This window comes from Nymphaea colorata, chromosome 12, assembly GCF_008831285.2.
Source record: "Nymphaea colorata isolate Beijing-Zhang1983 chromosome 12, ASM883128v2, whole genome shotgun sequence".
NCBI classification, from domain to species: domain Eukaryota; kingdom Viridiplantae; phylum Streptophyta; class Magnoliopsida; order Nymphaeales; family Nymphaeaceae; genus Nymphaea; species Nymphaea colorata.
In genome coordinates, this window is record NC_045149.1 from 6,617,173 (window position 1) to 6,642,164 (window position 24,992).

A 24,992-nucleotide genomic window follows, 5' to 3' on the forward strand; every position below is an offset into this window, starting at 1 on the left:
GTAGTATAAGGATCTTTTTTTTTTGTACAAAAATGACTTGAACTAAAAGCATGACTTATATTGATTTAGTGTTTATAAACACATTGAAAGGTTGATATTTTGTCTAAAGTTTTTTAAACATAAATTTAAGAGGTCTGGTTTTTGTCTCTTCCTGAACTGTCCAGTATATATATATATATGTATATATATATATATAGACATTCACTTGATGCTATATAAACTTTGAAGCTTCCTGGTACTCTTGCTTCAAGACTTATGCTTGTTTAGGCTTAGGTAGACGCCCACAAACATTAAATCAGTGACTAGGGTTGCATTAGCCGCTAGCTCAACCAGCTATGCCAAACTCCTTAAAACTTGTTAATAAGTCAATTCGAACAAGAGTATAAGCTCTCAATGGGTCAATTCTATCCCTATTTCATTGAAAAGACACGTTCTATTCCAAGCCGTTCATGTCGCCTTCCAACCTCAACACTACGATATCATAACGAATCGGGCGATTTGGCTCCGAATTGGCCGAGACGACCTCGGGCTTGTGATATGGTATCATAACTAATAAGGCAATTTGACTCGGAATCGGCCGAGACTACCACGGATTCATGATATGTTTAAAGTTTTAAGCTGATTCATCGCAATTTATTTCGGAAAAAACCGATTCACTTTGAAAACCGAGTCTCCCTCCCTCTCTCTCTCTCTCAAAAGTCTTCTTTCTTTCCTGGCACCAACCCACACAAGGCGACAAGGGCCTCTCCACTAAGTCGTCGTCAAAAGGGAGCGTCGCCATCGAGCCCACTTCACGGCACACAGTTTACGCTTCTCTTTTTCTTTTATTCTTTTTTTTTTTTCATTTACAAATATTTTTTGCGGGGTCCACTTTATTTGCCTTTTTCCTTAGTGTGGGCCATATGGCCCATATCAAATTTTTTTGCACCTTTTCGTAAAAAAGATATTTTTAAAAAGTTCAAGTAATTTATTTAAATTTGCCTAAAATAAGAAAGAAGAAGAAGAGAAAAAAAAAAAAAAGGAAAGGTAGGAAAATTTGGCCCAACTGCTCCCCCTTTCATTTAAAGAAGTCACAGTAAAATGGACCACCTGATGGGGACATACCATCATGGGATTCATGCACTTCAGTGCACTGGAATCTCATTCTCTCTCTCTCTCTCTCTCTAAAATATGAAATTCTTGTCGACTTCCAGATTCCCAGAGGAAAAGTGAGAAATCCAGCATTTCCAACCAATAATGTAAATGAGAATCAAGAATTTCGCATCCAACTCTGCAAATCTCCAAAGATAACAAGCAAAAAAAGCATATATATATATATATATATATATATATATATATATATATATATATATATATATATAAGATTTGTGGATTTCTCCCTTCTAAGTTTAAACCAAGAAATCTTTCGACCTCTGATAGCATGTCATTCCATGGTGTGCTTAATCGTAAACTCGAAATGGCTAGAGGATCAGCTGGGCGTCGTCGTTTTCACGCTTTGGGAGAATCTCAACACTCTTTTGGCAAACAACACAACAAAGACATATACTTTGACAGAAGAGTGAGGTTGCTAGCAACAAACATTCTTGGATCCAAAAGGCGGAATCAGATCCACCAACCACTTGAGTTTGATACACCACCAACCACTCACATTCACTGAACCCACCTGAATGGTCCTATCCACCCAGCCAACTATGATCAAACATAGGCCCACGCCCCGACCCTTCCTCGGAAAAGAAGTTTACTAAGATGAGGCCCCGACCCTTCCTTGGAAAAAAGTTTACTAAGATCAGTCCTGCGCTCGGCCCCGCAACAGGCTGAGAAATAGACTTGACCCAGACCGGGCGGCGGCCCTACAACACGCCCAGAAACAGATTGGACCCAGACCCAACCAAACAAAACCAGGTGCTGATAACCCCTGGGCCCATCCATGCATCAAGCTTTTAATGAGTGACCCTATTGTTATGATCATAACTCCCTTCTTCAAAGTAACTGTAGGATGAAAACTCCACTCCCTTCAAATGAAAACACCATGGATGATGGTAGGTTCTTGCCAACAATTTGACCTAGACCTCCTTCCTTCCAATCTTAAATTTTCCGCATGGAATTGTTTTCTAAGGTGGAAACGCAATCACATGTAGGAAAAGTAGAAAGTTACCATGGGATCTTCATGCCAACAATTAGACGTAGACCGCCTCCTCCCTTTCAATCTTAAAATTTTCTCAAGGAAACATTTTCCAACGCCTAAACACAATCACATGTGGGAAACTGCAAGGTGGGGACTGAACTTCGACACAAAAAACAGCAGCTACAAGGAAAATTATCGTTCATTAATGGCGGCCCCACGCGTTTGTTTTCTTCACGCTGTTTGCTACACTTGGGCCCATTTTGACAGGAAAGTAGGGCAAACAAACGGGGGGCCTTAGACAACACTGCAGAATCATGAGCCTTGCCGCTTGGTTTACAAGTCTTTGATCATTAAAATTCTGTAACATCAGAACCTGTTAGATCGCATTTATGCTGTTGGTATTATCTTGGTCCGGGCAAACCACCCTAAAAATATTATATTGAATAGACTCTACATGTTCATATTATCGAGAAATACACCAAGTACTTCGACGTGTGATTCACATTTATGCTGTTAGTTTCTTGACAAGATTCTCAAGAAATGAATCTCAGTTCTCATATATACATATATAAATATATTAGAGAGAGAGAGAGAGAGAGAGAAGGCCGGACTTTCTTGGAAGAGAGAACTTTCTTTGAGTGTTGGCTACATAGGAAGCGATATTCTACAAGAAGGCAAAGCAAACTCTCGCCTAAAATGACGAAAACGCCCTGCGAATTCATTCACTCAACAAGCCTCGCATTTTTTTTTTCTCATAGTAATCACATAAGAGCAGAGAAAAGAAAGGGGAGACGAAGAGGGGCATCATCGTCCAAGCGAAAAGAGCTTTTCATCGCTGATTTACCCACCTCTCATCTTTTTACAGTTCTGGTAAAAGACCTCTCGCCTATTTACATCCGTATCACCAAAACTCCGGGAAAACAAAAGAGGGACCGATACGCCCGATACGATCCAAACGACCTCCCTTATTTCCGAATCGAGTCTTCTTGATCTTCACCTTTTTTGTTTTTTTTTTTTTTTCTTCTTCGTTGAGGTTTTACTTTTTCCTCTTCTGGTGCACAAAGGAAGCGCGAGTGGAACTCGGTGGTGGTTGAATCGTGGTTGGTTGGTTGGTTGGGGGCAAGGAGGGCGTTCCGCCGGGTTAGCCGGCGGCGACGGTGCCGGTGCGGACGCGGAGGTCGTCGCTCCGGGAAGGAGAGGTCTCCCGCCGCTGATGGTCGGCGACAGCGGAGGCCTTGCCCTTCTGCATCGCCTTGACGGAGCTCCACATCTTCTCGTCCGCCTCGTCCCTGTCGATCTGCTCCTGCCTGCACCCCTCGCTACAGAACGGAGTGTCCCCTCTGCAACCACAGCCGCAAAACGCAAACGTTAGTCTCATCGCTTTCTTTCTTTTACCCCTCACAATTGTTTCAACGACAAAGCGCCAGACTGCCTGCTCTAAAGAACAAATTTTCTACTGACAATCATGTCCACGGAGCGTGAGGCATAATCGTCACCGAGAAGAAGACAGACATCGACTGCTGAAACGAGCAGCCGTGTGTGTCCCTTCTACCATTAAAGTCGGCCATGGAGATCAATCGCGAGCTCTTCGTCGTCGAGTACATAATCTCCGTCGGAATCACGGACGGCCGCGGAGTCCCATCCGTGCTCCCGATTCGCAGACGATCAATCTTTGCCCTCGAAGAGGACATCCAAACACCGAACTACAACTCCCCAAGAATCCGACCACCCTCCCAAAGACGGCTAAAATAAGGAAGAAAGAAAAAGAAAGACTAACCTGTACATGAAGATGTCGTCTCCCAGGCCGAGCGGCCGCTTGCAGAGATGACAGGAGCGGAGGAAGTGTTCGCGCCCGTCGGACCCAAGATCGTAGAACCTCCGGGACCTGGACGACCTCATGAACCCGCCGCCGAGCCTGGGCGAGTAGGCGTAACCCTCCCTAGGAGAGTAGGGAGGAGGAGAGTAAGGGGCCGATGGGAGGCAGTCATCGTCGCACCACACTTGCAGAACCGCATCTCCCTTGTAGTTCCTATCGGAAGCGATCGCGTCCCCGGTCGCCATCGAAGATACCAACAGCAACAGAAGAAGAAGAAGAAGAACAATACCAACAGCAACAGAAGAAGAAGTAGAAGGAGAAGAGCAAAGCAAGAAAGGAAAGAAAGAGAAGAAGATGCAAGGAGAACTCCCGATGAGGAGGAGGGGAGATGATGTGGGTGGAGGGGATATATACTTCCTCCCACAGAGAGAGAGAGAGAGAGAGAGAGAGAGAGGGAGAAATGGAGTCGACGGATTGATTGGGGGTTGGAGGCGAAAAAACCAGAAGCGGTGTGAAGAAGAAATACAAGGGGTGCCCCGCTCTCTCTCTCTCTCTTTCTTTCTCTCTCTAATAAGGAGCCCCGTGAGCCCCACCCTTTCGCTTTCTGCGCTTTGGGGTTTTTCTAGATCTTTTTTTTCGACTAGAAGAGCACGAGAGGTTATGAAAATGGCACCGGAAGTGCAGACAATTACCAGAATGTCATTGGGTCGTGGGTGGTTGGTGGTGCGCCATTGAACTTCGATCTTGGTTGGTTCATGGTGCGGTTGTTGGGTCATCGTTTAAGGTTGGTACTTACTTGGTTGGAGCTTGCTTTGTTAGTTACGCTCGGCATCTCTTTTATCCTCTTTACAAACTACTTCGCGCTTAATCATGCAATTCATTTGTTTACTTTTGAGTAGTAAATGTTTTCATAATCTGATGATTTTTTCAAACAAAAAAAAGTCTCTTATTTGCCCACATTTGATCTTAGAATTTTATCATTTTTTGCACAATCCCAGTTCAACATCGATCCAATTCAATTCAATTCAATTCCAGCCTTAACTACACCTCCCCTTGTTTTCTTTTTTTTCAAGGAAAAAAAGTCTATTAAAGATCTGGTGGACCATAGTTTACCTCTTTCAAGTTTCAACGACTAAGCAAAGTGAGGATTCAAATGAATGGTTGAAGGGGTCGTAGAATTGAGCTCACCAACTTCATTAACTTAAACGTTGAAGTTGAGGTCGAACGTCCATGTTCGGTGCGTACCAAGTCAAGGCACTCACACCATCGGCAGTTAGTTGGGCCAGGAGTGGCACACTTGTTATTTCTAGTAAGACGCGGCCTTGTTTACGAGAAGGGTCGGTTTCAAAATAAATGAAAAGGAACGGGGTCCGGCCCACCGCCACTAAAACCGCCGTCCCTCTACGGACGAATCAAGAGAAACCGGGGGACATTTTGGGCAATAAAAAAAGAAAGCTCCGGCGGTATCTGCTCCCCCCGTGGTCTCACCTGCCCGTGCACCTTCGGCCCCATCTGCCCGGGCATATGACGGTGACGTCACTGCTGACCGGCAACTGCCCGAGGGTTGGGTTCCGGTGACCGTATCGGGGTTTCGGGGGACGGAGACGAGTCTGGTGCCACAGAGATCTAGAAAAAAAAAATCGTTAGAAATCTAGAAATTGATCGAATTTATGACGATTTATTGTTACATTGAATTTACCGGAAATAAAAAAGGTTGAAGCATTCAATTCGTATATCAGACAATTTTTTTTATCTATAAATTTGTTTTTTTAGTTTTTCTGACAAGGGCAGACTCACGTGTGGACTAGATATAGGTAATTGTCCACACAAAACCTAAAAGCTGTTTATTTTTATATTGCCATTTTGAGTATTTTTTTATTTATATATAGATATTTTTAAAAAATTAAAATTTTATAACTAATGCCCTTTAACTAAAATTCTAATAATATTTAGGAACAAATAACGGTTAAAGATTTCCGGTGACGGCGTTGCAAAAAATGGGTAAAGCTTTTTAAAAAAGGGAAAAGAGTCAAGTTGTGTGAAACAAAGTGAGAAAAGGAAAACGGCCCCCATGATTTTTAGTTGCCGGAAAATAATATTTTTAGAGTCTGTTCATTTTGTTGTTGAGTGATCAATGGTTGTTCAAAGAATCAGTCTACATTTTTTGTTGGGAAGTTATTTTTGTCTCAGCCGAATGTGAACAACTGCTTCTAATTATAACGTAAAGTTGACGTAATGCTTGACTTACTTTGGAGCTGATAAAAAAGTTGGAGCCGAATTATGAATGCACCATTCAACGACTGGGAAAGATTTTCTCTCTTTTTTTGTACACAATAACATGACCTTAGGTATTGAAAAGTTAAATTTGGCTGTGTATTTTTTTCAAAAAAAATTTAAATAAGTTTCTCTACAAATTTTGAAAATTAAACAACAGCCACCGTTAAAAAAATTTCTAATTTGAAAAAAAAAATTATAATTGGTCTATTCAGAGTACTTAGGCGGCATTTGCTTGAAGATCCGAGGTAATTTGAGATCGTTAGGGATCCGAAGCTTTCCAGCTCCTCAATTTTTCTTTTACATTAAAATCATTTAATATTTACGGATCAATTTGTGGGTTCCACATACAAGATCTGATCCGAAGGTATCAAACATAAATCATTATTGAAAGGTTTGCCCGCGAGAGCTCCTTCAAACGACTCGGATCGTTTCGGATGGGCAAAATCGATTCAGACTTTCCGGTTCGCTCCGGGAGTGGGTTACCGGGAGCAGCCGGTACAGAAAGGAAAAAGCGGAGAGTTGAGGTCAGATGGGGCCCGCGTACGACCCTCCACTTGGGGTGGGGGCAGGGGCGGTGGGTCCCATCCTCGCTGGCAACCATCCTCGCCTCTGGGTTTCCCGGAGCAAAACAAGCAGCACCAGTGCTGCTGCCCGCCACTGCTCTCGGGCAGGTGGCCCCCCCCCCCACCACCACCTCCCAAACTCTCTCTCTCTCTCTACTTTTCTCGGTCTTGCCCGTAAAGTTCAGGTTGCCCGACAAAATGGGAACCTTCCCGGAGAGGGCATGGGGCGATTCCGTTTGGTTTAATTAATCAATTCTTTAATCTCGATTAGCTGCGTCGTTATTGTGACTTAATTACATTTATGGTTTCCAAATTAAATTGCATTACGGCTTCCTGTTTAGCTGGGGGGAAGTAATCAGCCCCCCAAAATGTGCTCATGATTATTAAATATGGTGCAATTAGGGGTCCTAAAGTCCATTAATTTTGGTCCGATTCAGCCTCTGTCCACCTCCAATTCATCCCTTTCCATTCATTCAAAATCAGTTTGTCTTTTGATTCAGAGACGTTAGTCTCCAAAAAAACAGAAGTGTAGCTAGAAATTTTTTATGAAAGGTTTGAATTATATATATATATATATATATATATTCCCCACATTTGGTTATCTCTTTCGAACAAAAAAGGTCAGTGGTTATAAGGATTTCAATTTTGCGGCAGACTGGTTTTACACTGGTCACTTTAGCCAGGCGTATGTAAAAAATTAGTATAAATTCACTTTGTTTCTTTTTTACGCCTGATTGGATTATATATATATATATATTTTTTAGAAGACCCCACGGTTGCGAGGACAAAAAATAATTACTTTAAATAGAATTAATCATATTTCTCAAACAAAAACAAATTTACGGAGCTATTTATATTTAAAAAATTGAAAAAGGGGCCATAAGAATACAAATCGATTGTTCGAAGGCAACAAATTATTTAGAACGAAATGTTTGTGTGAGACACGCAATACGAACGAATCAAACGTTATATGTAAAGGGCGTGAGAGAAAAACGGGGCAAACATGTCCCCGTAAAAGGCCAAAAAGGTGGGCCAACCAACCGCGAAAAAACGGGACACCTAGAACTAAAATAAAAGCCATCGATTGCACCAGGACCACGCGGCCTCCACCTTCATTGCTATAAATTTTCGTTTTTTTTTAATTGCTCCACATTTATGCAAACGATTAGATTTTTGTAAAAAAAATGGGATAACATCCAAAAGTTATGTACAACACCTGGTCGTGTACGAGCGAGACATTTTTGCCTTTAAAATTACGTTTAAAGCGTGTTTGAATGGCGATCCAAATAGAGATTATAATAAATTCATGAGACTAACCTGACTGCCCCATTGTCACTCAAACCAGCAAACCAGGTTTTAAAGATCCAACTACAACCTACCTACTATTTATTTCCGATAATTATTTATCTCAGGCTTTAAAATAGTATTTATTTTTTTTTAACTACTTATCTACAAACAACTAGGGGTTGAAATTGTTCTTTATTAGTCTATATATATACATATATATATATATCTCCCCTTAAAACATATTGAAAACTAAACATAAACATCATAACATGTTCATAAACAATAATTCAATGTAAATCGTGTTTTAATTCAAATTATACTTGTAAAACAATTTGATTTTTCCAATATCAAAATTTTGGTGCTATAAGATTTGTTCATGTTTTTATTGTTAAAAAATATGATTAAAGTATAAAAAATGGTTAGCTTAATACATGTTCTCTATCAAATCACTCTTAAGTTTATACATATAAGGTTCAATTGCGTATAAAATGCTTTAATAATTATTTTCACTGGATCTACTTTTTGTCTTTTAGATTTGAACGGTGAACCTGCCAATTCACCGTAAGGAGCAGAATAGTAGCCAGAAGTTTTTCATAAGGGGGGGCTTAATTAAAGTTTATAAATTTTGATTTGGGTTAAAATATCATTTTTCAAAATTTTTATATAAGATAAATGAGTTTTTTTTTATTTTACATGTAATTTTTTTTTTTGAGCCAGAGCCATGGCCCTTGCTGCCTTGCTCCGCCTACCGATTCAAATCGGTTTTTGATGGTTTAAAGAAAACATCAATCTTTTTTTATCTAATAATAAGCGAAAAGATATAATGATGAATGAAAATAAGAAAACTCTTAAAATTACATAAAAAATGTTCGAGGGTGACACATGGAAATATCGAGTCAGCCCCTAAATCGGCTCGACACCAATTCAATCTGAATCAGCCGATTCATACCGATTCTGATAAGATTACTCGTAACTCGCTTTTGAAAATCAACAAAACACTCAAAACCCAATCGAGCTTCGAAGCAGCTCACACTCAAAAGATCAGAGGTTCGAATCTTATGGTCGTTGTTATACTCCGGTGTTACTCTTCTAAGCAACGTTCAAGTTGAAAGATGTAATCTAGGTCCATATAGATCAGCAAGAAAGCCAAATAATTGGAGGTATAAACCTTTGAGGGTTTATGCCAAAGACAAAAATAAATAAATAAAAATAATAAAAAAAACTCTACTTTCGTATCCTTCACAACACGAAGTCAAATAAACGTAAAGTTATAGTTTTGCAAATAAACAAATAGTTGTGGAGCTTTCACGCCTACTAGACTCGGATCAATTACATCAAAAGAGGAAGGAATATTCACAAATGGGTTTGCACAAAACCTGGAACTCTGGGCCACCAATTCGCCCTTTGTTTCTCCGATTGACTTCACCAAACTTAACGTCCCGGGATTGGTTGGACCTACTCTTTGATTTAAAAAATGAAAAAAATCCCCCAGATTTCTTAAATTTATTCATAACTTAATAAATTCGATTGCAAATTAGTAAAAAATGATGTCACTAATTATTTTAATTATTCGATTATGTTTTAAAAGATTCCCCATTATAAGATTCCGATTCGTGCACGTCACAAAAGCAAGATTTAATTGGCAAGGAACCGCACAATAAGTTGATTTATATTGTTTAATTAAGTTTGTTTAATTAGAGCAGAAAATTTGAGCTGTCAAATCATTTTATTATTATTATTATTATTTTAATAATAAGGATTGTCAAAGCCGATGAGCTATTAAAGTGCATTATTTTTTCAGTTTTGGTATTTGCAATTAAAATAAAATAAAATAAAAAGTTCGTCAGTTGGATGTCCAACTGGATCTCCTCAGGTGCTTCGCTTTTCAACCATGGAGTCAAGGACGTTCAGTAATTATGGAGTGAAATGGATCTGGATCTCTGATCCATTGCCCAAATCTAGTTTGAACCTCAAAAGCTCCTCTAGATCCAATATAGTTTACAAATATTTCCTTATCTTTTAGATCTAATCTATCCTGACACTCAATGGTGTCAACATGTAACTTTAGTTTTCATCGGCCGGTATTAAGATATTATTTATTTATTTATTTCAAAATAATTAATAAATATTTCAAAATATTTAATTAATAAATTATACGATATGTGATTTTAGTTCTTCAACACCATATATACACCTTAAAAATTTAGTTTCTATTAAAGATTGTGAGAGATTTTCAAGAGCTTATGAAGCAGGTTATTAAATTAGATTGTTGTTATGGTTCATAGTTTTTTTTGGGGTTGGAGCCAAAACTGTTAGAGAGAAATCCGCCAAACTAAAGGTCCGAGCTCAAAAGTAGGTCAGGTTGTTACACCATCCATGTCAACTTTAAGATATTAAACTCTAACCTCATAAAGATACATAGAAGAATGCAAGAATTAATCACGGCCCCCTTGTTCAACATGGGTGTTATGGTGAACCCACAATATATATATATATATATATATATATATATATATATATATATAATTCATGGAAATTGGGAAAGCCTATTAAGTATAGAGTTCCACAGTCCAATACCATCTTCCTCTTTCTTTGGCTTTCTAAACCATGAACTCATACTACAAGATTCATAGTGAATATCGTTCTACTCGATATAATTATATACATACATAATCCATAGAATTCTTCTTTCTTCTCACCTGCCAAGTAAAGTAGTATAGTATGAGAAATAATCTTGCAAAACCGAGGGTGCTAATGTTGTCATACTCCAACTCCTATTCCTTGCGCATTAATTTTCTTGAGCAATTCTTAGTGGCAAAGCAAGGAGGGACCGTGTTCTTTAATAAAAACAGGGGCTTTTCTCCCTTCTAATCCAAGGAGTTTTTCTTTTTTGTTTTTAAAACTCCTTCACTTGGGCAAGTTGGCACATGCAGATGTGTTAAGAAGCACTAAATTTGGGAGTCATTGGGCTCACAGAAACCTGTAGAAACAGTTGATTCAATTGGAGGTACTTAAAAATTTGCCTACTGTATTTGACTATCCTGTACTTGAATGAACTGTGCCCTACCTAGAGCATCGGGCTGGCCCGGTCCAACCAGACAAGAAGTCAGGGCTCGGCCCTATCTTGGGCCCAAGTCCAGCACAGGCCTTCTTGGGCCGGCCCGATAACTTGATGCCCAAATTTAAACCAAGACCTCGGCCTACTGTTGGGTACCTGACCTGATGCCCACCGAAATATGCATTCCATGTGCATTTACATTTATGACAATTATTAGCTTATTATTTCTGCAAATTTAACACCATGTATTGACGAGAACGATATAAAAATATGATTTTTTGTGCAGCTAAAAATATTTATGAAAATGGTTTATTTATAAACGTTTGTGAAAGCTTATATAAACATCATAATTAAGCAAGCTAAGCTTTGATTCTCATAAACTAACTGCATGGATTATATCTATGTGGTTTTATGCTTGGGGGGGTGTGACTATAGCAAATGGTGCATGGCCTCGTTAAGTTCAAGGCATATTTAAGGGAAGAAATATTGCCATCAGATTGAATCTTCTTGTCGCATCGTGACTTCTTTTTCCGTGCCCCGTTCCAATCAACCTAAAAAAAGAACTTGTTATCTTTCGAACCAAACAGCCAGCTTTTACATTGAAGAACGAAAAGCAAATTGGTTCCCAAGCGTCCTCGAAGCTGGTGAAAACCGTCACTATGTTGACACAAGGGCCACGACATCTATTTCTCCTCTGGCCGCAGACTGGTACTCTGAGGCACCAGAGGTGGAATTTGTCTCTAATGGTGTTTGATGGTAAAGATAGTTTTTTTTTTTCCCAAAAAAATCTTTCTTTCAAAGATAAAAGGGCAATCAAGCACAGTAATAACTGGTGTTTGATGGTAAAGATAGTTTTTTTTTTTTCCCAAAAAAATCTTTCTTTCAAAGATAAAAGGGCAATCAAACACAGTAATAACTTGACCCTTCACGTCAATTAAGTTTTATGTTAGAAAGAGGGAAGAACAAGGAGAACTCAAGGAAGCCACACTCTTTTCCCCTACTTGAAACCAATCGACCCGAGTGTACCTTGGTGGAATTATCTAAGACAAAGACACCACCTCACAAGGCGTTTTAGTAAGAAGAACTTCCTGTTCTTCTACAAACGTTATTATAATGTGTGCACTATATATGTTCTTCTTTTATAAAATGTGTGATGACTGTGTCCAGTACTTAGTTGCTGGACTTGGAAACAATATCAATAATCAGTAAATCATAATGAGAATAAAAACATCATGTTTTTAGGTAATGTATTTTAATAATATATGTCCCAATAACACAATGTTCTACCTATCAAACGCCCTCCAAATGTAACATATCCAAACAAAACCCCAAACACGACGACAAATCAATAGGGAAAAATAATTCTTTAAATGGGTTGAGCTCTCGAATGTTCTCCCCCTTATAGACTCACAAATTTTCAGGTAGGTCCACGGCGACATCCGGCGGCACATGGCGGTGCCACTATTGTAGGGAGAGCGGTCTGTCACATTCTCATCCATAGATGCCTCGAAAGATAGTACAACACATGAAGCACTGTCCCTTGTTTGAAGGCTGAAGACAAGCTAGAATTTTCTTCAATATATAAGAAAGGTAGGTCATAATGTTTTTACATTATATACCGTATTCTACCCAGATCGCAAAGCAGCCTAGAACCCTAGAGGCATAGAGAACCAGGGAGCCTCCAATTCTTATTTGAACAGTGGGTTGTTAACCTCCTACTTGCACTATATGTTACAAGGCTTTAACGAGAGAGACTAAGACAATGGTAAACATGCCTCTCCTAGTGGTACAGATTCTGGGACATTGTAACATAATGGATTTTTTTCTCAAGAAAACAAAACAAACAGGGTTTACTTTTCTTTCTTAGAACTTATAATACTAGAAGATCTGAGATCTCCTATTTGAGACAGCTTCTGATCATCATCAGCTGCGTTGCCTCATGCCTTCATTGCATGTTCATGGATTCCCTAAGAAAATTCACAAAAAAACATGCAAACAGGCACACCTGTGGATCTCCTTAGCATGTGCAGCAAGCACAGAGAATCCACCAGCAGTGAAGGGAACCAGACTAGGGTGGCATAAACTCCAACACATCTGCAGCATCGCACGTGTCTGCATGGCTTTTTATTAAGTTACTGGACAGAATCTCCGCCACACGTGCCGTACAAGCGATTACGGCCACTAACAATTAATTAAGTCATAAACAAAAAAAGTTCTACTTCAATTGCTTGATTTGATCATGTAGACCTTAATAAAATCATGTGTGCCATGCATGCTTGTTTCCCTAGCAAGAAGCACACTTGCTCAGGGGGATCTTTGTTTAGTTAATCATCATGGCAAGTGGGAGATGTTGGCACATGGTCACGCACTAATGCAGATGCTAATGGGAATTAGTAATTGTTTAGTGTGCAAATTAAAGAAGTATATTGGAAGTTTCAGGACGACTTTCTGGAAATTCCAAATGGAATTGATTCCTCTTGGGCCTATGTTTGAGCTGGTTGGGTTCATAAACATGGTTTTAGGCTTTGGAATTGTGAATTCTTTATTAAGAAAAATCTAACAATAGATTATTAATTATGAAGATTCCATTATAATACCAACAGAGAAAATTTTGATGCTTGTGCATCACTTTAAAGATATTATGGAAATGACTGGAAGAAAAAATAGGTATAATGGTCATGTAATGAACAGCAACGATACTTTGATAAATCATAAATATTTTTAAAGGTTGAAGCAAAGGCAGTCCTGATCAGGATTGGTTTTCTTAATATAATTCTGGAAACGATGTGTCTACACGGAAATTTTTCAATCACTCACACAATTTGTTATAGAATTTTAGAACTGTCCTTAATCCTTATGTTTACTTGCATGGCAACCTTCGTAGAGAATGTTTACACAAAATAACTCTTGATACGCCCAAAGAAAATAACACTAATCTCTCTCTCTCTCTCTCACACACTCAGCTCTAAGGAATCTATTCTTGAGTGCAAATTAGATATATATATATTATATATACACACACACCCCTCGATTGCGTTCCCAGGATGGATTGTGTATCTGAAGGAACAAGACTACAAAAGGAGATGCTCCCAGAAAACTACTGTTGACCAAAAACATTTCCAGACCAACTTGGAGAAAATCCTTGTTTTCTCAATGTTAATCGTGTTCCCCAAACACACAGATCTCTTTCTCATGGATTCACATTTGGGATTTGGAGAGAGTAACCATTCTCTCCGTCTGGGAACATGGATCCTGCAAGTAAAATTATCATTTCTTGCAGAAAGTCTTGGCACTTGCTGTAGTTATATGAAGTGTCGACAGGAAGACAGGCGTATTCTCATACGCCACAACTAACTACTTCTTTCTTTTTGATTCATCGTGAAGTATGTAGTTTTTATGATGAATTTTAATGTGAAACATGTATTAGAAACAGAGTCCTGCATTTGAATACTGCAGAAAGACATCATCAACGGCCTCTGCTCCTACTACTCGTCATGCATAAGCTCACTTCCCTTCCACTTTGCTTCCCTGAGTCCCGTAAAGTGATGCTAATGCAGTACTTTTCAAAAAATTGCACTACTGCTTCATCTTGACGTATAGTTACTCACACTTAGCTCTGCTACTGATTCAATTCAGTATGAGTTCTAAGTTTAGAAGTGAAGAGGAGGTTGGATATGAATCAATCTAGTAGACATGCATTACTCTGATGTTCCGTGTCAAGGCTCACTGTTGCAGTATGTTTCTTTCTCTCACTGGTTCCTGCAAATATTTGTCCATTCAACAGTGACACAATATACGATTCACATAGTTTTCGGCAGGAATTCAGCAACCAAACATATAAAAAAGTAAAGATATTTCAAGGGGACATGTCTGTCTCCTTCTTCTTTATTAAGTTAAGAGAAAAGCAGCAGCCTAGCCGCCTATGATTGCAACATACAACTGACTAAAGGAACTAATGACCACCGAACAGCTTCAATTATTTTGGGGACTCAAAGAAACAGGCTTGTTTAGTTGGTACTGTAAAAGGCCAGTAGCTGAAAACAGGCTTCTGTGTGCTTGTCAAGGGATCACATGGAGAGAGAGAGAGAGAGAGAAAGAGCAATAGGGTCCTCATCTGTACTTAATTGCCGCTGAAACCTGAGATCTTTTATGCCCAACACAGTAGTGTGACAACTCTCTTTAACAAACCGAACTATTATTGCACCCAGTTTCTCAGTAATGATTGAGCAATTACCAAAAACATTTGAAAAGAAAGATTCCTCTAGAGACCAAAAGATGTGTTACCATGGTGGAGGGAAATAAATTAATGAGCAGATCTCTCAGGTGTCCAACTTCAGTAGCAGGAACTCCACCAGCACACCTCTGGCTCTTGTTCTTGGAGAGCGGGAACATTTAATTATTCATTCATCTGTTTGTCACCACCATTTCTTTATGGTTTTTTGAGAAGAGAAGCCATCTTTCATCTATGCGAGTAAACTAGTGCTGGGCTTAGTGCCTTCCCACAACAGTCCAAATTATTTGCGCCACTCAACTGCTGCCTCAGATATCAGCACACCTGGCCTAGTTAGTGACCTATTTTAATACTAAAAGTCATGGTCTGCTGATAGTACATAATAAAAATCACCAGTCTATTAAAGTGGTCTGGTCCTCGAAAGGTTATCGGAATGATCATTTTGAAAACAAAACTGAAAAGTGAAAAAGAAGCCTTCTTGAAGTTTCATCTGCTAGCTAGCTCAAGCAGATCGAACGAACACATTTTGAATGATAGTCGGCTTATAATTAGCTCAGGTTATGCAAAAGTTTGCTGTTTCTGGTCTAGAATTGCTTGTCTCAGCACAAATTTTTATACTCTATTAGTTCTGGTCTGATTCAAGGTGTATTGTGTTCAGCATGATTAAAAAAAATCCCTGCAAAATCAACTATTTGTTTACCGTTTTCAACCAAATTAAACATAAGTTTCATGAGCCTGGAAATTTTGATTCATTTTAGTGTGGCATCTCAATTATAGTTATCATATATGCACTTTATGCATATCATCTATGTTTCACACCGTGTGAATAATCTCGAGTTAAGTCCCTGCAAAAAAGAAAAAGATGACAACTAAGCAAAGGGAACTTTCTGGAGATCGAACGTATTGTTATAAATAACACCTAGAGATTCTGCTATTTCTCAGCTCCCCATTTTTTGTTCGTTCTTTCTCACCATGTACACATACAAAGACACCCTCAACATATATATGTCTAGAAGCATTCATTTTTCAGGTACTTTTAGTGTTTTTAACAGTGCAGCTACAGCAGAAAGTTACAACAAACAAGACAGTTGTTTGAGGCCTTGAAAAAAGTGTATGATTCTAGACATGTCGCAGCCATGGCCACATGCGAAAAGCTGGCCCGAACATTGACGGTTATAGGAACAGAGATGAGGTCGCCACCTGTTTGTCTCTCAATGTTAGGCAGATCAGGTACTGTTAAGTGCCTTTAGTAGTGCAACTATAGCAGAAAAGTGATCTTTAGCGACAAACAAGACAGAGATTAAAGGCCTCTGAAATAGTGGTTAATTCTAAACATGACAAAACCATGGCCACAAACAATAGCTGGCTTGGTCATGTACAGTCACAGGAATTGAGGACAAGTCACCACCTGTTCGTCACACCTAGTAATCTGAATCACTCATCTGGTCCTGCTCGACTTGTCTATAAATTAGATGGAGGACTCCTGTGGCTGGGCAGCTTAGAAAAGTGCAATGGCAGCGACTTAATCTCAGTTGCCGCCATAGTGGCTGAGAATTAAAGCCACAACGCCAGTGGTGGATTCGCACCCCTTTAGCCACCATAAATGATTTTAGCTAATGCACAGAGGTATGTCAAGCTTATGTTGAAGCTTCTCTGGTTCACACCAGTAAGTCTGCCTGAGGAATCTGGGCCTTTCGGAGTCTCATCTTTAACAGTATAGAGAACTAACTCACTAAAGCATCTAACTTTCTGGGTGCAATTCCAGACTTGGTGTTTCATCTAAACCCTCATCATTCCTCAGGTTCATGATTAGCCTTAGATTCTGTTTGATCCTCTATCTAGTCCAATCTTCTTTTTCCCAAATCATGGAAATTGCCAGAAAATGATGAGACTTTCGCATGTCAATATGGAAATGATAAATAATCTTGATTCAGTCATTCAACATTAAAAAGGGCTACGATGGAAAGTCAAGAGAAAATTCAAGGCTTATTTCTCGCTTGTTCAGATATTTACTAACTGAAAAATTATAAAGGGATTAAGTAGTTTATAAGGGACATCTAAGTGAGGCCACAACACTCAAAATATTGTTGCAACAATATGAAACATGATCAATTGACAATTGACAGGCTTGCAGCCTCAACTATCTTAAGTAACTAAGTTCTAAACATTTAGAAGCAATGAGTTAATAATACAAACATAGGACAAGACTAAACTCAATAATCTAATTGGATGTATATGATGGTGATTGCCATGAACTGTTTTAGAAGCTTTTATATGGCAAATGTGACACTTAACTTCTAATATCTCTTTCCACATTATGCATCAACAGGAAAACTATTTGCATTCATGTCCAATATCAATGTGACACTAAATAACTAAATAATGCCTACATTTTAACATGCTAGTAATTTCATGAACACAAGTAATCTGTGTTGTCCAAGAGCAACATCTTGACTTAATTCTACATATATTTTTGTGGTTATGTCTTTGTAACAACCTCGTCCACCCCTACTGGGCTTGAGGTTCTAGTGCAGTAGATCATAACCAACTCCTTAGCAGCTTCATTTTCAGTCCTAAAATTGCTAGGAACCAAGACAACCAAACATTTAAGCATTGTCACATGTATTGCATGATTTAAAAAATCTCATGATATTTATGAGAAATCAAATTAAAATTAAAAAGAGGGAAAAAATCATGAAATTTTAAAAATCTCACTAAAATGAAAATCATGTGATTTTTTCTCAAGATTTTCACATTTTTTTATTTTTAAAAAAAATTAAATATTTTTTATGATTTTTATTTTTAAACTTTTAAAAAATTCTCAAGATTTTCCCATGATTTACCAAGAAAAATAGCATTGCCGAAAAATACTCGAGAAAAACCTCACCGAGATTTTCTTGAGAATGATATTTGTAAACTATGCATTTAAGTAACCCCTTTACAAGTCCCATAAGATTCCTCACAATCTTAAATACGAGATTAAACTTTTGAAAATGGTGTTACAATTCATCTCCTTAAGGCACACACATTCACACATGTGGGACGCCAAGTCCGAATTCGATTGAAGCAACTCTAGTACCACTGTAACAACCAAGCTCATTCTCAGACCACGCTCGGGCTTCTATTTCAATAGATCCAACATACCCTTAGCAGTTTTGGTTTCAGCCTCAGAAAAAGATAGGAACTAGGATAACCAATCATTTAAGTAATTACCCTCGTATAAGTTCCCTAAGATTCTTCAAAACTTAACTTTTCAAAGTGGGTGTTACAGCTTTCTAAGTTTTTTGCCTTGGGTGAGTTGAAGCATTTGTACCAGGTAAAACATGACAGATAAGTCAACATCTTCACAAGAATAAATAGCAACCTAAACTAGTGGACATCAAACATTCAATCCAATATCTTATATAGGTTCCAAGACTTCAACTTGTGAAATGTTTTATATCAACAACTTGGAGGAAGCAATTGCGTCCATGGACTGCCATATTTGTGGCTGTGCAAATTCTATTTACAGGGATAACTTATTGGAGCTTGTCCACTGAAAGTCTTACAATCAAGTTTTTTAACTATTGATTCACAAGTTAACTTACAATCAAGTGTTTTAACTATTGATTCACAAGTTATGGTACCAACAGTAAGCTCTGGAGTTTTATTGGATTCCAACTTAATCTTTACAAGGAATTTCTGAATCATATCCATGTCAACAAGTTCAACAACAACGTTTATGCTGAGAATGCGCATAAACAACAAAAAAGGCAGGACGAAACACTGAAGCTACAAAGTTCTGCAAAGTCGTTGCTCAGCTGCAATAAAGCTTCATCAGTCTCTGTTACATGCTAGGATCGCTTTAGTTTTGGTTGCCTGAATCTTTGTCTTAACTAATGCCGGGAAAAAATGGTGTGTGATCAAAGTAGTAACCATGCACAGCTATGCATCACTTGTACTCAACCTGTCAACCATTGCTGCAACTGCAAAAGGACTGAGCAGAAACTAATGATCAAAACAGAAACGAAATCACTCTTCATGTAACAAATAGAAAACATGTATGGACATGTTACACTGTCAATGTTTTCACTTCCTTTCGTTCTGTTGGGAGGAATTCTCTTTGAAACTCCACTTATGTCAGCATCCAAAGTGTCAAATTAGCTGTCTATAGGCTGTATTGATTTAAGAAGTTTATGCTAGGATCTGTAATAATTAGAAAGTAGATAAACTGAAAATGTTGAATGTCACTTGAGGAACCAAGATAATTATTAATTGATATATTAACCAGGAGAAATATACAGCAGCAGCCATTTCCTTTTTCAATATTTTTTGTTTCATGTCGTGTTGAAATACAATGAGACACCGGAGTCACCATTCTATTCTTGTCGACCATAAGCGGCCGTGTCGAAACCACGCTATCTTCAAAATCAAGGACATGGCCACAAGAGCAGAGAACACAATAATAAATTGCCTTTGCACAAACGAGCACAGTAAGCTCCAGATTTTCTGCTCATCTAAGAACGACTTATTAGTCCTCTTAAATGTTAAACATATTTTTCTTATAAAATGCAAATTGTATTACCTATAAACACATAGATTAAACACCATAGTCTACCAATAATCAAAGAGTGAAGATTCAGAAGAAGATTGACATAAGCATAAACTACTCCTCTCAGGGCATCGGCATCAAGAGAGATGCGAAGTGCAGTGTCAGTTGCTGAAGTCCGTGAAGCGAAGCCCCAGTTAAGTGGACGGGTTGGACTTCTGACATGATTTAGTGGATCCAGATCTGGATCCAATTGAATCTGGATCATGGTCCTGACACGAAGTGCTTGACTAAACTGTATTGGATGTAAATGGTTCGGCGGTACCTTATTATTTGGGTCATTTCGAATCAGAGTCGGGCTTTGATTTGGATTCAGACTTGAAATTATGAATCTGAATTTGGGTCGTCCGACCAAGGTAAGACCAGATTTTATGTCTAACTGGGTCACATCCTCGTAGGATTTCAGACCCGAATGTGAATTTAGATAACTGAACCATACCGAGTCCAAGTGCAATTATAAATTGAAACTTTTTTGCCTTACTGGATCAGCTAATTGGATCTTACCGACCCACTAAACTGCTGAAAATTAGCCTTGAATGCAAAACCATGTATCCTTTTGTTCTCTTTTTATTGTCTAAATACTTCGGAGTCCACAGCGAGCTTTTGAATGTGATCTACACGGTCCTTTGGTGACAAATCTCTATCTCATTTGCGGGAACTCGATGATTTTTTCAATGTTTACTTAGGTAAAACATCTTTTAGCTTAAAATCCATAAAACATTACCTTTATATGCCTTTAAGGTTCTGACTTGTTTTGGGGTTTGAATGAATCGATCGACAATACATTCTTTAATTTGGTGTCACGCTTGCCATCGTTTGCAGCCCAAATCAGTGACACACTAATGTGACAATGCAAACACAAATAACTATACCAACTGAAGATCCTTTGAATATTCAAAGAGGCCTTTCAAATATAATCCGAAATTTAAATCCAATTCAATGGTTCATCCATCATTGCCAATTCCGAATGAAAAGTGAAGGCAGAGCAGCGAGCAAGTCTTTTGGAAAATATTTTATTTGCTAGTTCTGTTTTCTCATTGCAGTTTTCAGATATTCGTGGATCAGCTTAACTCAATTTTGAACCTTATTTTTGAACTAGAAAGGAAGGTTTGGTAACAAGAATAGCAGTGTTTCATGAACATGTCATGGCTTTCCAGTCTCTGGACATATTCATGAAACATTGTGTTCTAAAAAATATATTATATGTTTAAAAAATTAATAAGTTTATTTAGTCGGGTCTAATCAAAGTTAATCAAGTATGAGGGTTGAAAGCACGGTTTGTTTTTCCTTTTTAATGTTTGTATCATGTGTTTATGCATTCAAGGTTTTGACTTGTTTCTAACCTATCATACACCTTTCAACTGTATCATTGTTTGTCTTTCAAAGAAATAACATATTAAAACATGATAATAGCCATGAAATTCATGAGATTCGAACATCGAACCCCTTAGATGTAAACCCTACTAAGGGTTTGGTTGCTTAATTTGTACCCGGGTTTGTGTTGGCTGAACCAACAGTAAGATCTGATCTGGATTAAAATCTTTTCGGGTCCAGCTCAAACCCGATCTGAATGCCATCCTAGGGGCAGGAAGGCCATTTTCTGCAATCAATGATGGGACAGAGGTAAATATTCCCTACCAGAGACTTCCATCCTCGCCTTCTTACGAGGGCGAGAAGAGGGAGGAGGATTAGAGGCTGAGGCCATTTCTGAAGGGAAAAAGAAAAGTCGGCAAAATCCGCGAGGAAAATTCCATGGCCGCTCACCTCTACTCCATCCCAGCCCCAACTCTGCCCAGCACGACGCTCCGGCGACCCCTCGCCGGCGCCGGAGCGAGAGTAGCAACGGGATGGGGGACGGAGCTTGGGAGACGGGATGTGAGGTTGGTGGGGAGGGCGGCAGCAGGAAGCGACATCTTGGGGGATATAGGGGCAAGGGACCCTTTCCCCCAGGAGTTGGAGAGCAACTTCTGCGACAGGGTGATCGGTAACGCCAACACTGAGCACCAGATCCTTGTTCCAGTGAGCTCAGCTCTCTCTCTCTGGAACCAGGAATGCCGCCCTCTCTCCCCCTCAGACACTCCCTTCTCCTACGACGACGCCCAGAATTTCCTTAGAAAGGTGCGCTTCATCGAACTTTCACGCCTCCTTCTTTATCTTCTGCTGTCTGTTCTTTTGCTTCTGCACGTTTTCTCTAATTCTTTGGACGATTCTTGAGGGAATGAATGAGCTTCGAAAAATTAGATTGGTCGACTGACTTATTGTTGACTCTTAAAGACTTTTAGTTGACGTTCTTCCTTCCACATGTTGGAGCCCTTTTGGATAATGAAATTACATTTCTGCAGGTTGTCGGATGGCGATTGGTTGATAAGGATGGCACCTTGAGGTTGCATTGTTTGTGGAAGTTGAAGGATTCGGCATCTTCTGATGAACTTGTTTCCAGGATACGTAGAGCGGTTGGACACACGGGCCACTGCCCAGAATTTTTCATTGAAAATTCAACTCATGTTACCGCAGAACTGTGGAGTTCAAGTATAGGTAATCTGAAGTTCATAATTGGTGCTGAGTTTGCATATCTTGTTTTTTGTTTATTATTGCATGGTAGAAATTTCTTTTTCGTTCCAAATAACTTCTTTTAGTTTCTAGATTTTTTGTAATTATATTGCTTATAAAGAATAGTGATATGGGATTTGGATTGCATAGCATGGTTTGAAAAATATGGTGCTTAGTCGCGAAATTGTAACTCTTCAAAATTAGATATGTCAAGAATCTCTCTTTTCTTTGGGTAATCAAACCAGGATATAGTTCATAATAAGAATGCAACGATTGAACTTTATGTACTTAAACTAATCGAGAAGCCTAATAGGATTATGTACTTTTAGGTGTCTAAATCTTCTTCCGAGCTACCAATTGCTTCCATAGAGTACTTGGAATCCATGAGCCCACATTGCAAGCTCCTTCAAGTGGCTTCTAGTCCTAAAGTCTTCCCTTTTTCCTCGACCGAATCTACAACATCCTGAGTTGTGCTTTTGATTATGAAACCGTCCTTAACTGAAAGTTTCTTTGATGGCGGTGAATCACGTGGGCTTTTTCTAATAATTTTTGGAGGGTCTCACGTTCTTGACATGCAATAGAATTTGCCACCTATTTTACATAAAAACTATATATGTATATATTCTATGGTCAAGTGATTATGTAGACTTCAAGTAATAACTCAAGTCTCTCACTCTGACTCGAATTCGAAGGCTTAAAGCCGAAATCTCCTAGCCAAAGGGGTGGATTAGCATAAAACGGGAAGGTGCTTTTATAATGCATGAATAATTCTTTTGGCACTTTATTACCATGTCAAACGTTTGTAATATTTTCTTTGTTGTTTCCTTAATGTGTGATTTTAATAAATTTCCTTTTCAACTTGCAGGGGGGCTGAGTATGAATGATTTTATCATAGCAGCAAAGATAGACAGGGTTAAAACGTCTGACCTCCTTCCCAAGAAAAGAGTTTGGGCATAATCTACATATCATAACTTGTGTCGCAGCTCTGTAGTTACGTTATTCATTGAGAAAAATGATGCCATTCTTTACCAAACAGAAGGGTCATGTTAAATGGAAAAAAAGGGAACCCTTTTAGTAGTCTATCTCCCTAATCCCAGGTTATTGGACGTTGTCCTCTCGACCTCTTGCTTACATGCTCTGCTGCTAACTGAATAAAGGCCTGCTCGAGAGGAAACTGAAAATTTTGTCTAAGGGCAAGGTAAGTCTACTAGCCCTTTGATGTATTGTTCGTCACCAGATGGAAATGGTCTTCCTCGTGCTGTGGTTTAATGAAATTGGTGTTTTTTCCTCATGTTTATTCTTCTCGCAAAAAGGGGTGGCTTTGGTGAGCTAATCGATTGTACAATCTGAGTTGATTTCATTGTCGATGCAAAACTACTATGCTTGAAACCCTTCTCCTGTAAACCTTTCACACAGGGCGTGTTCCAACGTGAACCTGTAAGCATCTTCCAGTTTTTCTGTTGTGCAGCAGAGGTGCCCCAAGAAACGAAAAGACAGGTTCGATTATGGATCACATGACCTCCTCCATCATTCAGACGCACGAAGAAGTCTCTTTATTCATTACACGCGCATCTAGAATTTTGCAGGCATGAAGAAAACTCTACCTGTTTCATTTACAATAGATATCGGATACGAACGTACACACCACGCATAATTGGAGAGAGGGGGATGCATTCTGCTGACAGGTTTGCAACAAAATTACAAACTAATGTCCTACCTAGATGCATAGCTTAAAATCCTTGATAGATAACAGGAATAGTAATATGAAGCACATATAAATTGCTACTAACCAAGAAAATAGTTGAGATCGAATCGCTATCGGTTTGTATTTCCCAACCACGTCTGGTACTGTGTAGTGATGAGAGGCACAGTAAGCACCACCAAGGGCTGGCTTGGTGACTTGGTAAGGTGAAAACCTGACATATGAGGAGGCGCGTTTGTTTATCTACTCTCCTCGAAGCTACCATCCCCCGGAAATGAAATAGTAGATTTCCTGTGAGTGGAAGGGAACCCACCATACCCAAGTGAGAGGCTGAAGCCCAATTCTTTTCTTTCTTCGGATTTATAGCTGTTTGAGGACTTGGGTGGTCCTACTCCAATAGTACACCATTCAACTTAAGTGTCGTGCATGATACCATTTACAGTACAGAAGAATAGCATCTGAAAATTGAACTGAGGATGTGTCGGCAGTGTGCTACTAAGGTTGACCAGCTATATGTTATGCCCCTCGGGCCAAAATAGTAGATTATTCAGAGACGGTGGAATGCAGGGCAGCAGGAGAGATGCAAAGTAGGGGTTCATAAGGTAGTAAACAACCAATGTACCCTTTTGATAAAGAACAGAGTCTGAACTCGAAACCCCCAAATGGGGAGTTCTGTTTCCCTTTGCTGTATATCTTCATTTTTATGATAAAGCGAGAAGGGGTTTACCAAATCTCAGCTTTACCAGGAAAAAAAAAAAGAAAAAACTTCATCTTTTGAACTTCTACCATTGAAAT

At 39.0% G+C, this 24,992-nt stretch overlaps 2 protein-coding genes across 2 annotated transcripts; one reads left to right on the top strand and one right to left on the bottom strand.

The window, feature by feature from the left end:
• Nucleotides 1-2,736: 2,736 nt before the first annotated feature.
• LOC116265211 (FCS-Like Zinc finger 2-like) lies at nt 2,737-4,467 on the bottom strand. The gene is made up of 2 exons (XM_031645767.2): nt 3,903-4,467; nt 2,737-3,465 (listed from the first exon to the last, which is right to left on the bottom strand). Exons 1-2 carry the CDS (start codon nt 4,184-4,186, stop codon nt 3,267-3,269), a joined length of 483 nt encoding a protein of 160 aa, XP_031501627.1. The 5' UTR covers nt 4,187-4,467; the 3' UTR covers nt 2,737-3,266.
• Nucleotides 4,468-21,600: 17,133 nt separating this feature from the next.
• On the top strand, nt 21,601-23,786 carry LOC116265909 (probable pterin-4-alpha-carbinolamine dehydratase, chloroplastic). Its single transcript, XM_031646905.2, has 3 exons — nt 21,601-22,063; nt 22,288-22,480; nt 23,361-23,786. Exons 1-3 carry the CDS (start codon nt 21,698-21,700, stop codon nt 23,450-23,452), a joined length of 651 nt encoding a protein of 216 aa, XP_031502765.1. The 5' UTR covers nt 21,601-21,697; the 3' UTR covers nt 23,453-23,786.
• The last annotated feature ends 1,206 nt before the right edge of the window (nt 23,787-24,992 follow it).

Coding starts and splice junctions, on each gene's coding strand:
- LOC116265909 (XM_031646905.2), top strand. CDS start 21,698: ATGGCCGCTCACCTCTACTCCATCCCAGCCCCAACTCTGCCCAGCACG. Junction 22,064..22,287: donor CCCAGAATTTCCTTAGAAAG/GTGCGCTTCATC, acceptor ACATTTCTGCAG/GTTGTCGGATGGCGATTGGT. Junction 22,481..23,360: donor ACTGTGGAGTTCAAGTATAG/GTAATCTGAAGT, acceptor TTCAACTTGCAG/GGGGGCTGAGTATGAATGAT.
- LOC116265211 (XM_031645767.2), bottom strand. CDS start 4,186: ATGGCGACCGGGGACGCGATCGCTTCCGATAGGAACTACAAGGGAGAT. Junction 3,466..3,902: donor GACGACATCTTCATGTACAG/GTTAGTCTTTCT, acceptor CTGTGGTTGCAG/AGGGGACACTCCGTTCTGTA.